The sequence below is a fragment of the Lepus europaeus genome, chromosome 21 (genome assembly GCF_033115175.1).
Source record: "Lepus europaeus isolate LE1 chromosome 21, mLepTim1.pri, whole genome shotgun sequence".
In the NCBI taxonomy this organism is placed as follows: Eukaryota; Metazoa; Chordata; class Mammalia; order Lagomorpha; family Leporidae; genus Lepus; species Lepus europaeus.
This window is the reverse complement of record NC_084847.1, coordinates 60,373,066-60,387,636: the sequence shown is the minus strand read 5'-3', so window position 1 is coordinate 60,387,636 and position 14,571 is coordinate 60,373,066. Positions and strand designations below refer to the sequence as shown.

The 14,571-nt window shown below is 44.9% G+C and overlaps 1 protein-coding gene across 1 annotated transcript in view; it reads right to left on the bottom strand.

Moving 5' to 3' along the window:
• LOC133750582 (zinc finger protein ZFP2-like) overlaps window positions 1-5,268 on the bottom strand; it is a 79,574-nt gene extending 74,306 nt beyond the window's left edge. Inside the window, exon 1 of the mRNA XM_062180162.1 lies at window positions 4,971-5,268. Within this exon, the coding sequence (XP_062036146.1) occupies window positions 4,971-4,991 (21 nt within the window). The 5' untranslated portion in view covers window positions 4,992-5,268. The remainder of the gene's footprint in view (window positions 1-4,970) is intronic.
• Window positions 5,269-14,571: the final 9,303 nt, after the last annotated feature.

The window sequence follows — 14,571 nt, the reverse complement described above, 5'->3', positions numbered from 1 at the left end:
GGGCCGGCACTGTGGCTCAGTAGGTTAGTGCCGGCATCCCATACGGGCACCAGTTCTAGTCCCAGCTGCTCCTCTTTGCATCCAGCTCTGTGCTATGGCCTGGGAAAGCAGTAGAAGATGGCCCAAGTCCTTGGGCCCCTAACCTGCGTGGGAGACCTGGAAGAAGCTCCTGGCTCCTGGCTTCAGATCGGTGCAGCTCTGGCCGTTGTGGCCAATTGAGGAGTGAATCATTGGATGGAAGGCCTCTCTCTCTCTCTCTCTCTCTCTCTCTCTCTCTCTCTCTCTCTCTCTCTCTCTGCCTCTCCTCTCTGTGTAACTCTGATTTTTGAATAAATAAAATTAAAAAAAAAAAAAAAGAAAAATACCTCGCAGACTTCTGGGCTAGCTCACCAATGTTGTTTCCAGACAATAATCCGGCTCCTGACGCTCACCGCTTCAATTCGCCACAGCTGAGTGCTGGCCAGAGGAAAGGCTGTATTTCCAGAAGGCAGCTGCAGTCTCGGGAAAGAAAGTCCTCCGAACCAAAGAAGCCTTTTGCTACCAAACCACGCAGCACAGAGGGTGTTCAAAGGGACAGCGGTAACTGGAGCACCAGGCTTCACATAAAACAATGAGGCTATTCAATTGACAGTTATGCAGATTTTCAGGCTTTGTACTGAGGAAGGTCCCACCAGCCAGTCAGGGGAGTCCAGGGTGTCAGGTGGGAGGTGCTTTCTGCCTCAGCTGGGGGAGGGTTCTCTGTCGCCTGGGGCAAAAGCCTGCCCTTCCAAATCATCTCATTTTTTTCAGTAGGCTTCTGAAATTCTTCTGCAAACATTACTCACAAGATTAGGGGAAGGTAGGGTGCCTTCATTAGGACTACCATGCTGTTGGAGGAGGGTGATTGGGGGTTTATAAAGAGGTTCTAAGGCAGGGGGTGCTGGTGTGAGGACTAGATGACCTAATGGGGGGTCCTTGTAAGAGTGGACAAGATGCTTGCTTCTCCCCAGAACCTGTCTATTAGCAAGACAGAAGTGGTGATCCCACTCCCCCAGTTTCTAGCTTTATCATGAGAATAGCAAGGAAGCAATGATCCACCCTTCTGAGCTTCTAGTTTTATCAGGAGAATAGAAAGAATTGGCCTATCCTACTATTTGGCTGGGTTTTTCTTTTAACGAGAGCAAGCTAGACAGGATTATTGATGGGTTTTGTCTCCAGCCTCTGACTAATTGTTAGCTGTGATTATTCTGCTCATCCAAATTGCAGTTAAAAAACTCCACTCCATTTTTCAGGTCTCCCTCTCTTGGAGAGCCCCTAGTGGCTGCTGTGGCAAGAGGTTTCTGACTTAAATAAATCTTGCTTTGCTCACCTCATGACCACATGGAAATTCCTTGTGAGACAAACACCCCAGGCACCTTCCTTCATCACCATTTTCCCCCATTACTTTGGTGAAGTCATGGAAGAGTTGACAGTCTCTGGTTTCAGATGTCATGGCTTGTCGCTAGACTGATGACAGGCTTAAGATCTCTGATTCCTCCTGGTGGTCAGCACCTGTGTCCTTCAGCTCTGCCTCAGCCTAATGGTAGAACAGAGACCTGGGGCCCCCCTGCTCTCTTAAAAACCTACTGTAAATTTCCACAGATGCCCCTGATGATGGGATTTCTTTCTTTCTTTCTTTCTTTTTTTTTTTTTTTTTTTTTGGACAGGCAGAGTTAGTGAGAGCGAGAGACTGAGAGAAAAGTCTTCCTTTTTCCATTGGTTCACCCCCAAGTGGCTGCTCCAGCTAGCATGTTGTGGCCAGTGTGCTGTGCCAATCCTAAGCCAGGAGCCAGATGCTTCCTCCTGGTCTCCCATGTGGGTGCAGGGCCTAAGCACTTAGACCATCCTCTACTGCCTTCCCAGGCCACAGCAGAGAGCTGGACTGGAAGAGGAGCAACTGGGACAGAATCTGGTGCCCCAACTGGGACTAGAACCCAGTGTGCCGGTGCCACAAGGTGGAGGATTAGCCTATTGAGCCACGGCGCTGGCCCAATAATGGGATTTCTAAGAGCTGGGTTTCTACTTCTCAGTGTTTCTACACATACACACACACACACACTCCTCTCCTGGACAAAAGATTTCCCAGGTACAAAATTAGATTATGTTATCAGACTCAGTAGCCTTCTTTGCACCAAGCAAACAGTGTTTTCTGGGTGTGTGTTTATTGGAGGGAAAGACTAGGACCACCTACAAAGTTATTGGGATAAGGCAGGACTTTGTAGGATAAAATACTGGGCTGTTTCCCAAGGCCTGCTTCTGTAGGCAGCCCATAAAGAAGTCATAGACAAGTCAAGGTCCATCTCGGCTTGTGGAGTTCCTGGGATTAAAAAGTCTCATACTCCCATGTTGAAGGGGAATGACCAAACAAGAACACTCTGCTAAAATTAACTGTGTTATGACTGTGTTGTAGAAAGCCCAATAAGTTGCTTATGTATGCTGTTATCCTCTGTGTTGCCTTGAGCTATTGCTGGTTATGTATAAATATCTCTGAGACACTGGAATAAACGAGCCTTGTCTTGGCTCCATTCTCTGCACTCTTGTCCCTCTTTTCATTCCCACGCCCCCCTTCAGGTTCTATTTGACTGGTGAGGCTGGCCCCCTCATGCTTTTAAGACTACTGCATTCCTTCTGCAGAGCACGTGTTTTGTTTCCCATGGCTGCTTTCACACACATAGGCTAACTTCTATCTTCCTATCTAAAAATATTATTGAAGAACATGAAAGCCTTGGATAGAATACCCTTAGAAACAAAAGCTGAAGGAATTGTCTGATTACATGGGAAAAATTAAACACATTAAGGAAATGTCACTGGAGAAGAAGCTAAGGGTCCTTGTATTTATGCAAGAAAGAATTCAGGTGTGAGACAGAGAGCAGTGGAAAGCAACGTAGCAAAGTTTATTAGGGTTGGGACGTACATAAGAATGGATGGGCACCTCTCCAGACAAAGCAGAGAGAGTGCGTAGTTCACATTTAGGCTGGGGTTTTTAAGGGGCTGAGTCTTGCCTTTCCACCTTTTTGCTGTCTCCTTCTCCAGAACAAAGGACTTCTTGGGTGTAAATACAAAAAATTCCTTTCTGAGTTTCCCACTGAAGTCAGACAGGGGAAGCCTGGCTAGCTTGGCCAAGGGGCTTCTCTCTAGGGTGCCCACCTTAGAGGAAGGATGCTTATCAGGCCAGGTAGAAGGGGCAGGGCCCCCTGGAAGGTTGTCAGGGTCTGAGGGCAGGACTTGGAAGTGCAGACACTGGACAGCACCTGGAATGTTTTTGGGTGACTTTGAAATGCGAATGCTGGACTGCTGTAGATGTCCCTTCCTTTAGGCCCTTGTCACACACACAGGTTAATTTCTGACTTCTTACCTAACAACAAGACAGAAGAATCAAGTTATCCTATTGAAGTAGGCATAACCTTAGGTTTCTAAATAAAATAGTGTTAATGTCAGGTCACAACAGTCAGAACCAAGGAGGAAGAAATAACTTACAGGAGATGCCTAGAAATTTGACAAAGAAAATCATCAATTAAGTAGAAACTACTAAAAGGGGAATTGCATTAAAAATAGATTTCAAAATGAAACATTAAGACTTATATGTATATATATATACATATATGTATACATAAAGTATATATGACTTATTACAGATATGTATACATATATACACATATATGTATATATACACATATGTTTCTTATTAACTTTATTGCTTTAGCATGTTGCCCAAATCCATAGTTCTGTCTTTGTACTTATATAACATGAGAAACTCATAGAAATAATTTCCTTCTAATCTCAGCCAAAGCAACCTCACACAAAATTATCTGCTACAAATCTGTAACATTCTTATATTCCCTTATATTCCTTAAGTTATTTGTTCTGCTTTGTTCTTCTCTCTCCTTGCCAAACACCAGTTTCATTTCATGTTAGGACAAAGATCACCTGCATTCTTTGTGCAAGGTGTCCAGTGTGTACCAAATCTTCCCAGCCAAATGAATCAGTTTACAGGTTTTTATTGGGATTCCCCTCCTGGCAAGGTGCACCAGTTCCAACAGAGTGGGGGCCAGGGAAGTCTCGTTTCAGAGGTTGGGAGGGCTCCTTTTATAAATACAGGGCATGGGGGTTGAAGGTTGAGGTGCCTCTGATCCTCATTGGTTGACCTTTAGGTGCACGCGGGACCTTGGCAAGGACTTTTTGTTCCTGGAAGAGTGGGCCTTCTCTCTTGTGGATCCCAAAGCTACCACTTTGTTATTTGGAACACATCTTGGGTGCCAAGACACATTCTCATTCTCATTTTTCCCTTCCCTATCTATTGGTTGCTTAATTTGCATTTTGAAATAATCCTAAAAAGCCTCTAAAATAAGAGCAAGTATTTTAATAAAAGAATATGTAGAATTTCAAATTATTTTAAAGCAGTCTAAAATGGTTTGTCTTATATCAATGATTTATGTAAACCAAAAAGTCCTTTGTCTTTTACAATTTTTAAAAAACAAACAGTACAGGGGCCAGTGCTGTGGCACAGCAGATTAAAGCCCTGGCCTGAAGCGCCAGCATCCCATATGAGCACCGGTTTGAGACCTGGCTGCTCCACTTCTAATCCAGCTCTCTGCCCCAGGGTCAGCTCATATCCAGTAACCACAATATGAGAGCCTCACTCCCTTAGGAAGACCTGTGCCAAGAGGACTGGGTTGTGGATTTAGTGACCTGTTTCCTAACTGAGGGGAATTACATTATCCAGGAGGAAAAACAAGGGACAGGGGATCCCACAAATCATGGGTTCTCCCCCAAATTTCATGCATGAAATCTGGATTCTCCCTGAGAACCTGTGCATCCTAACCACACAATTTGGAAAAATACAGAGCTCTAGGGCTGAGCCAAAGTCACAACATTCAGGAATGAGAAGATATCCAGTGTCCCATGCCAGATACCATCCTGCAAGCAGGAGGCAACTAACCCCACAAACTCACCATATTCCAGATTCCAGGCATCCTTCTGATGGCTTTTGTAGTGAGAGAACTTCACAGATGACGAAGACTGAGCCTCGTGGAACCCCTATAAGCAGCAGACTGGAGAAGCTGTATTTAGCAGCATGAAGAAAAAGACCCCATGTTGCTCTTCATTGTTGATCCGGTGTGTCTAATTGGACAGTTTGCTGAGCCAGTGAGAAGGCATCATGTCAGAGAAGATGCAGCCAATCAGAGTCACACCTACTAGATTTCTGTGAGGGGTGGGGAGAAGGGGTGCCATTCATCCAGGCCATGGCTGATGGGGGTAGTGTGGGCTGAGTCTTGGGCTCAGGTCTGGAGGAGCTCACCCTCCTGGGGCCTCGCTCTCCTAAGAGCAGGGGCTGCTGTCACCTTCCTGACGACTCAACCTCATGAGATTGGGGATCTCTCCCACCCTCCAATGTCTGTGATTCTGCTGGGATCTTATGACCTAGAGCTTCCAATAAACTCTTTTACAAGAGATGAAATGTACTCAAAATTTAATGAATTCTGAGCTTTTCATTTTCTTCATGTTTTTGACTTAATTTTGTTTTAGGTCATTTTGCTTTTTTAATGATTTGAAAAATATTTAAAGATACTCTATAGAAGTTTTCTAGTCTGTATTTTGTCCTTTAAAATGGCTTTTTATTTTTTCCTGCTGCTACATGGAAAGCCACTTGATATATATTGATCTTATACTCACTAATATCACTTAATTCTCTTGTCAGTTGATAGTTTGTTTTGGATTACCTCTGTAGATTGTAGAGTCCACCACATATATTGAAAATTTTGTTGTTTAATTGGGTGTAGAAGGGACATTCCTCAAGACAATCAAGGCAATTTATGAAAAAGCCACAGGCAGCATCATAGCGAATGGGGAAAGGTTGGAAGCATTTCCACTTGTGAGAGGCCAGGGCCACGCCGTGACAGGCTTCTCACAAGACAAAAAAACTGACTAGGCCCAGGATGCCCCTGGTATGAGAAGATGAAACCTGACACCGGTCAGTCCTTGGTCCTGTCCACAGGACCAGGTGGAGGCAACCAATAAGGTGGGCCATCCTTGCTCCTGCAGGGCCAGGGGAAGGAAGGAATGCAGGTGTAATACTTGTTTGCCTGGGAACTATAAAAACCCTGAGAACAAAGAGAAGGGCCCTTGGTCTCCCAGCACTGCATTGCATGGGAGGCTGGGGCCCCAGCATGCTGGACCTACAAATAAAGTCCCTTCCTTCTTTGCATTACAGTGAGTCTCTTTCTGGTTCTTTCTGGATAAATAAATGATGGGATATGCACTCTATAGAATACTACACAGCAATTTAAAAAAAAATCTGGTCATTTGCAAAAAAATGGAGGAATCTGGAAAACATCATGCTGAGTTTAATAAGCCAGTCCCAAAGGGACAAATATCATTTGTTCTCCCTGATCTGTGACAACTAACTGAGCACCTAAAAGGAAGCCTGTAGAAGTGAAACTGACACAATGAGAAACAATGACTTGATCAGCCCTTGTCCTGACTGTTGAGGAATAGCTTACTGTTTTATTCTTTTTAGTATTTCATTTTTCTACTTAATACCATTGATTGAACTCTTTAATTAACATAGGTGTTTAAATTCAACTGAAAATGATCCCTGTTAAAAACAAGAGTGGGAATAAGAGAGGGAGGAGAGGTACAGTTTGGCACATGCTCACTTGGACTTACCTCTAATGGTAGAGCTAGAAACATGCCATGGGGCTCCAAATCCCATTAAGTTGGCAAGTACCAATGCCATCTTACTAGTCATAATGACCAGTTTAAGTTCATAACTGATCATAAAGATAGGATTAATTGTTAAAGGGATCACATAAATAAGATCAGTGCCTGCTAATAATATTTGAAAAAATTAAAAAGGAGAGAATGATCCAATATGGGAAGCAGGATACACAGAAGACTCATAGAATCACAAATGCCCTAAACAGCACTCTGGCCTCAGAATCAGCCCTTAAGGCATTCAGATCTGGCTAAAAAGCCCATGAGAGTTTCTCAGGCATGGAAAGCCAAGAGACTGTGGCAAAAAATGACCTAAATGAACGATCTCTGTGAGTGAGATTCCTGTGGAAAGAAGGGGCCATCAAAAAAGGAGGTACTATTCTCTGAAGGGAGGAGGAAACTTCCACTTTGATTATGGCCTTGTCTAAATAAGGTCAGAGTTTGTGAACTCAAGAGCCTTCCATAGCCTTGGCAGCTCATGACAAGAGCCTCGGGTGATAACTGACATCAGAAATAAGAGTGTCAATTGTTAAACAACAACAGGAATCATCCTGCACTTACTTCCCATGTAAGATCTGTGTCAATGTTTTGTACTATGTGAATTAATGGTAAAACTAGTATTCAAACAATACTTTACACTTTGTGTGTCTGTGCAGGTGCAATCTATTTAAATCTTTCCTTAGTATATACTAAGTTGACCTTCTGTATATAAAGATAATTAAAAATTAATCTTAATGAAGAATGGGATGGGAGAGGGAGTAGGAGATGGGATGTTTTGCAGGTGGGAGGGTGGTTATGGGGAGAAAAACTGCTATAATCCAAAAGTTGTATTTTCAAAATTTGTATTTATTAAATAAAATTTTTCTAAAAACAAAATAAAATTTTGTTGTTTAAATTTTGATCCATTTATCTAATGCTTCCATTTTGCTGTTTCCTTTTCCTGACTACACTTCTAATACAGTGTTGCAGAAATAGAATAGAAGGAGGTAGCTTTGTCAGGGTAAACTCCCAGGAAAAGAGTTTTCATTGTCTTATCTTAATGGTCTTATCTAACTGGTTGTTATAGGCTCCTCAAAGACAATTTTAATTATAATAAAAATTCTGATATTTTACTTCTCTGCTAACAATTTCTTTAAAGCTTAGATGCTGAATTTAACCAAATGCTTTCTAGCATTAAGCTTAAATATTTATGCATTTTATTCTTTTATTTTTAATGATTTATTTGAAAGGCATACTGATAGAGAACTTTCATCCATTGGTTCACATCTCATATGATGACAACAACCAAGCTGGACTTAGCTGAAGCCATCAGACAGGAATACTAACTGGATCTCACACATGAGTGTCAGAGACTCAAGTATTTGGGCCATTTTCTGCTGCTTTCCCAGGTGGAACAGCAGGGAACTGGGCAAAATGTCAATCATTCAGAATTTAATCTAGCACTCTGATATGGGACTCCAGCATCACAGCTGGTGGGTTAACCCACTGTGCCACAAAGGTAGCCACTGATTTTGAGTGTTTTTCTTTTTCTTTTCTTTTTTTTTTTTTAGGCAGTAGCTTGATGTACTATATATATATACATACATACATATATATATTTGAAAGGCAGAGTTACAAACATACACACATACACACACACACACAGAATCTATCAGTGATGGCTAGGTCTGGGACAGATTGAAGCAGGAGGCTTGAACTCCATCTGGGTCTTCCACAAGGGTGCAGAGGTCCAAAGCTTTGTGTCATCTTTCACTGCATTCTTAGGCCTATTAGCAGGGAACTAGATCAGAAGTGCAGAAGGGGCTGGTGCTGTGGTGTAGCAGGTAAAGCCACCACCTACAGTGCCAGCATCCCATATGGATGCCAGTTTGAGTCCCGGTTGCTCCACTTCTGATCCCGCTCTCTGACTGGGAAAGCAGTAGAAGATGGCCCAAGTCATCAGGCAGCTAGCCTTGAGTGGGAGATCCAGAGAGAGTTCCTAGCTCCTGGCTTTGGATCAGCTCAGCTCCATCCATTGCAGCCATCTGGAGAGTGAATCAATGGGTGGAAGACCTCTTTTTCTCTCTGTTTCTACCTCTCGGTAGCTCTGCCTTTCAAATAAGTAAATAAATCTTTAAAAAAAAGAAAGAAGTGTAGCAGTTAGTACATGAAGCAGTCCCTATATAGGGTGTCACCATTGCAGACAGTGGACCCAAGAGATATTTTTAATAACTGTAATGCTTGATATCTTGGGGATATTTGAATAGGTCAGCACACACATAAATGGCATACATCCAGGGTTCATCCTTACCTTTTGGGTAGGGCTAAACATCAATGGCTCCTCAGCACTCCAATTCAGAACCACTCTCAGAGGGCTTATACACTGCACTGATGAGTAAACTTGCTTCGAGTGTTCCACAAAGAGAAATTACTGAAATGTGTCAACTGGACTCTCTAGGGAGCAATAGTTATGTTAAGTAAAACTCCAAATCCAGTGAATTGTTGGCACCTGTCTGTTGGGTCTTGCGCCTACTCATGTGGGTTAAGGGAGCCACAGGAAGGCTGCAAAGACTGCAGCTGACAAACCTGTCATTTGGAGGTTCAGAAAAGGGAGCAGCAGCATCTTTCTGTAACTTGGGGTCCCAGCAGGGAAATCTTGTGATGTTTCCTCCCAGTAGCACAGAGGCTGCTTCGCTCCTCTGGAGTCAGGCCCCAGATTTCAGGTCTCTACAAAATTTAAATGTTCATTTGCACCCCCAGCCAGTGCTGAAGTCTTCTATGACCCCTTGCTAGCTGACAGCTGCTGTCATCTCAGCATCCCTGGTGACCTGGAGGATGGATGGGCTCTTGTGGCAACAGTGTCCTGTTCAGAAACTCAATCTCAGAGGAAACAGGTTTGGAGGAGTTGTGACACGGTTTCAGAATATGAGGGACACTCATAACATGTTGAGGTACTGTAGATTCTGACACATACAAACCCCTTGACAAATACTTGCCATCCCAGAACACTCTCAAAACATTGGGGGAAGGACACTGTTGTGGCATAGTGGCTTAAGCCACTTCCAGTGATTCTAGCATCCCATATGGGTGCCAGTTTGAGACTTGGCTACTCCATTTCTGATCCAGTTCAATACTAGTGTGCCTTGGAAAGCATCAGAAGATGGCCCAGGGGCCAGTGCTGTGGCATAGCAGGTGAAGCCACAGCCTGTAGTGCTGGCATCCCACATACGCACCAGTTCGAGTCCTGGAAGCTCCACTTCTGCTCCAGCTCTTTGCTATGGCCCGGAAAAGCAGTGGAAAATGACTTAAGTCCTTGGGCTCCTGAACTCACATGGGAAGACCTGCAGGAAGCTCCTGGCTCCTGGCTTCAGATGTGTGCAGCTCCAGCCATTGTGGCCAACTGGGGAGTGAACCAGTGGATGGAAGACATTTTTCTTTTCTCTCTCTCTCTGCCTCTTCTTTTCTCTCTGTGTAGCCCTGACTTCCAAATAAGCAAAATAAATCTTAAAAAAAAGAAGATGGCATGCCGGCGCCACGGCTCACTAGGCTAATCCTCCGCCTTGCGGCACCGGCACACCGGTTTCTATTCCCAGTCGGGGCACCGATCCTGTCCCGGTTGCCCCTCTTCCAGGCCAGCTCTCTGCTGTGGCCAGGGAGTGCAGCGGAGGATGGCCCAAGTCCTTGGGCCCTGCACCCCATGGGAGACCAGGAGAAGCACCTGGCTCCTGCCATCGGATCAGCGCGGTGCGCTGGCCACAGTGCGCTACCGCGGCGGCCATTGGAGGGTGAACCAACAGCAAAAGGAAGACCTTTCTCTCTGTCTCTCACTGTCCACTCTGCTTGTCAAAAATAAAAAAAAAGAAGAAGAAGAAGATGGCCCAAGGACTTGGGCCCCTGCCTGCCATGTGGGAGACCAGGATGAAGCTCCCAGCTTCTGGCTTCAGCTCAGCCCATCCCTGGATATTGCAGGCATTTGTGGAGTGAACCAGTGGAAGGAAGGTCTCTCTCTCTCTCTCTCTCTCTCTCTCTCTCTCTCTCTTCTCTCTCTCTCTCTCTCTGCAGCTCTATTTCAAATAAATAGATTTTTAAAAAGACTTAGAAAAAAACCTACCAAACATTCTACATGCTGGGCACAGGATCAGTTCCCAGTGTCTGGGTCCCCATTCATTGTAGTGTTGTTATCACACCATTGCATTCATTGGCTAGATGATTTCACAGACACAACCAGGAAAATAATCAAAGATTTATTTTTTAAAAATAGATTTATTTATTTATTTGAAAGGCAGAAGGGCTGGCTTTGAGGGGTAATGGGTAAAGTTAGCACCTACGATGCTGACATCTTATATGTTTATGTTCTGGCTGCTCCATTTCCAGTCCAGCTCCCTGCTAATGGCCTGGGAAAGAGAGCAACAGAGGATGGCACAAGTGTTTGAGCTCCAGCCACTCGCATGGAGACTGGAAGAATCTCCTGACTCGTGGCTTTAGCCTGAACCAACACCAGCCAGTGTAGCCATCTGGAGGGAGTGAACAAGCAGATGGAAGATTTCTCCCTCTGTCTCTGTCTCTTCCTCTCTCTGTGTAACTCTGGCTTTAAAAAGAAACAAATAGGCCGGCGCCGTGGCTCACTAGGCTAATCCTCTGCCTTGCGGCACCCGCACACAGGGTTCTAGACCCGGTTAGGGCGCTGGATTCTGTCCCAGTAGCCCCTCTTCCAGGCCAGCTCTCTGCTGTGGCCAGGGAGTGCAGTGGAGGATGGCCCAAGTCCTTGGGCCCTGCACCCCATGGGAGTCCAGGAGAAGCACCTGGCTCCTGCCATTGGATCAGCGCGGTGCACCGGCAGCAGCGCACCAGCCGCAGCAGCCATTGGAGGGTGAACCAACTGCAAAGACAGACCTTTTTCTCTGTCTCTCTCTCTCACTGTCCACTCTGCCTGTCAAAAAAAATTTTTTTAAAGAGTTTTAAAAAAGAAACAAATCTTTAACATGTAGAAGGCTGAGTGACAGAGAAGGAGAAAGATAGATAGTTGAAAGATTGAGAGAGAGAGAGAGATCTTCCATCTATTGGTCTACTCTCCAAATGGCCACAATAGCTGAGGCTGAACCAGAACAAATCCAGGAGCCGGGAACTCCGTTCAGGTCTCCATGTGGGTGTAGGGGCCCAAGTAGTTGGGTGATGACTCCACTGCTTTCCAACATGTATTTATAGGGTGTTGGATTGGAAGAGGAGCAGTGAGGACTCAAATGAATACTCATACAAGATGCTGGCATGCAGGTTGAGGCCTCATATTTGCACCATAGTGCTGGCCCTGACTTTCACAGATTTCTATTGGTCACGATGGATGTCACATAGAATGCTTGTTTTCTTGGAAATAAGCAGTTAGACAGTCACTCCAGAGACACCATGCTAATCTGTCATACAGATCTAGATGTACTAGAAATCTCACATCAAGTATGCCCACTGTTACAGAATTTCAGACAATAGTAACATTTACTATGACACTACAATGGATGTTAAGCAATTTAGAGTGTAAACCAAGCTTTGAAAAGTTGATGAATGTTGGTGAAGAATGAAGACCTGGATAGTAGAAATTCCTGTAATTTTAGTATTTGTCTAAGAAAGATACATGCTTTCAACAGCTTGAATTAGAGCACAACATTAGTCTTTTTTTTTTTTTTTTGACAGGCAGAATGGACAGTGAGAGAGAGAGACAGAGAGAAAGGTCTTCCTTTTGCCATTGGTTCACCCTCCAATGGCCGCCGCGGCCAGCGCGTGTGGCCGGCGCACTGCGCTGATCTGAAGCCAGGAGCCAGGTGCTTATCCTGGTCTTCCATGGGGTGCAGGGCCCAAGCACCTGGGCCATCCTCCACTGCACTCCCGGGCCATTGCAGAGAGCTGGCCTGGAAGAGGGGCAGCTGGGACAGAATCTGGCACCCCAACCGGGACTAGAACCCGGTGTGCCGGTGCCACAAGGCAGAGGATTAGCCTGTTGAGCCACAGGCTGGCCCTCCCTTAGTCTTATCTTTCTGTTGAAAGGATTCTGGGATGCAACAGTGACATCACTGCTGAGGGTTTGTGATATACTTAGAGTCTTGATCCACAAATCTGCACATCTCAGCTGAATGGTGTGTGACTTGTCTGTGGGCTTTTTGTTGGGTCAGTCCATGTTGGGCTGTTTTGTGGCACTGGAGCTTACCCATGTCATGCAAAAGCTGGAAGTGATAAGTGATATCACATGGAGACTGCTAAGGTGGCATGTGTGGCACTTTTCCTGCACCAAGTCAAAATCCTATGCCCTCATTTACACAATGAGGAGAGTTAGAGACAGTGGGAGGATGTTAATAGGTGAGGAAACAAGAGCCCTTGGAACAGACAATCCAGAGAGGGGAGCACAAGGAGACTAATACATCAAAGACCCTGAGACACTGGAACATCTAGAAGAGAAGTCAACCAAAGAAACAACCGGAGATGTGTTAAATATCCTCCAGGAACAAGTCTGAGTGAAACCTACATTTGTTCTAGGAAAATAAACTTTTCTCTGCCTTCCACTGCAGTTTAGTTCACAGGTTCCAATGCAAAAATGGAATAGGAAATAATCATCAAGAACATGAACATAAAACTCAGTTGCTGGGACTGGCATTGTGGCACAGCACATTAAACTATCACTTATGATGCCTGCATCCCCTATCAGAGCGCCAACTTGAATCCTAGCTGTGTCCTTTCTGATCCAATCCTCTAAACCTGTGCCTAGGAATTAGCAGATAATGGCTCAATTACTTGACTCCTTGCCACCCACATGAAATACTCAGATGTGGTTCCTGACTGCTAGCTTCAGTCTGGCCCAGGCCCAACTGTTGCAGCCATTTAGGGGAGGGAACAAGTGAATGGAAGTTTCTCTCTCTCTCTCTCTGCACTCCTCCTTCATGTATGTGAATCTCCTTCCCTGTCACTCTGCCTTTCAGCAAAATAAAATCTCCCGTCATGATCAAGCATTTGGGGATACTGCACTTTAGGAGGAAATGGATTGATTTGTTCAGAGTGCTCAAAGCAGCTCTTTTATATCCCACACCTATGTTTTTATAGCACTTATTATGGCATCAGTGTGTTTTATTCATTTTTTCGTATCTAGTCTGTGACCTATTAAAAAGCAGCCTTTCTGATTGTGTCTTTTTGCTGCTCCATCCCAAATACTTAGAATAGTGTCTAGTGCCTGACATGTAAAGAACATTTGTTGAGTGAGCAATCTGAGCTATTTACTAAGTGTTATGGGGGAGCTCATGTATAATCAATCCATTTATAAAGTAAAGCTCAGCAGACTATGGAATGTTATATTGTGTATAAAATATATGTGACTTCGCAGTCTGCCTTTGAGCTTGGTCATAAGCATCAGCATCCTGGTCTCCTTAATTTGTTGTGGGCAGGCCGGCGCCGCGGCTCACTAGGCTAATCCTCCGCCTTGCGGCACCGGCACACCGGGTTCTAGTCCCGGTCGGGGCACCGATCCTGTCCCGGTTGCCCCTCTTCCAGGCCAGCTCTCTGCTGTGGCCAGGGAGTGCAGTGGAGGATAGCCCAGGTGCTTGGGCCCTGCACCCCATGGGAGACCAGGAGAAGCACCTGGCTCCTGCCATCGGATCAGCGCAGTGCGCCAGCCGCAGTGCGCCTACCGCGGTGGCCATTGGAGGGTGAACCAACGGCAAAAGGAAGACCTTTCTCTCTGTCTCTCTCTCTCACTGTCCACTCTGTCTGTCAACCAATTAAAATTACTTTCTGTTCTTGGTAACCTTGATTAACCATACTTTCTTCCAGTTGGAACCTGTAGTGCGTTATTGACTTCATCTGTTTACAGAACAATTCAAAACTACT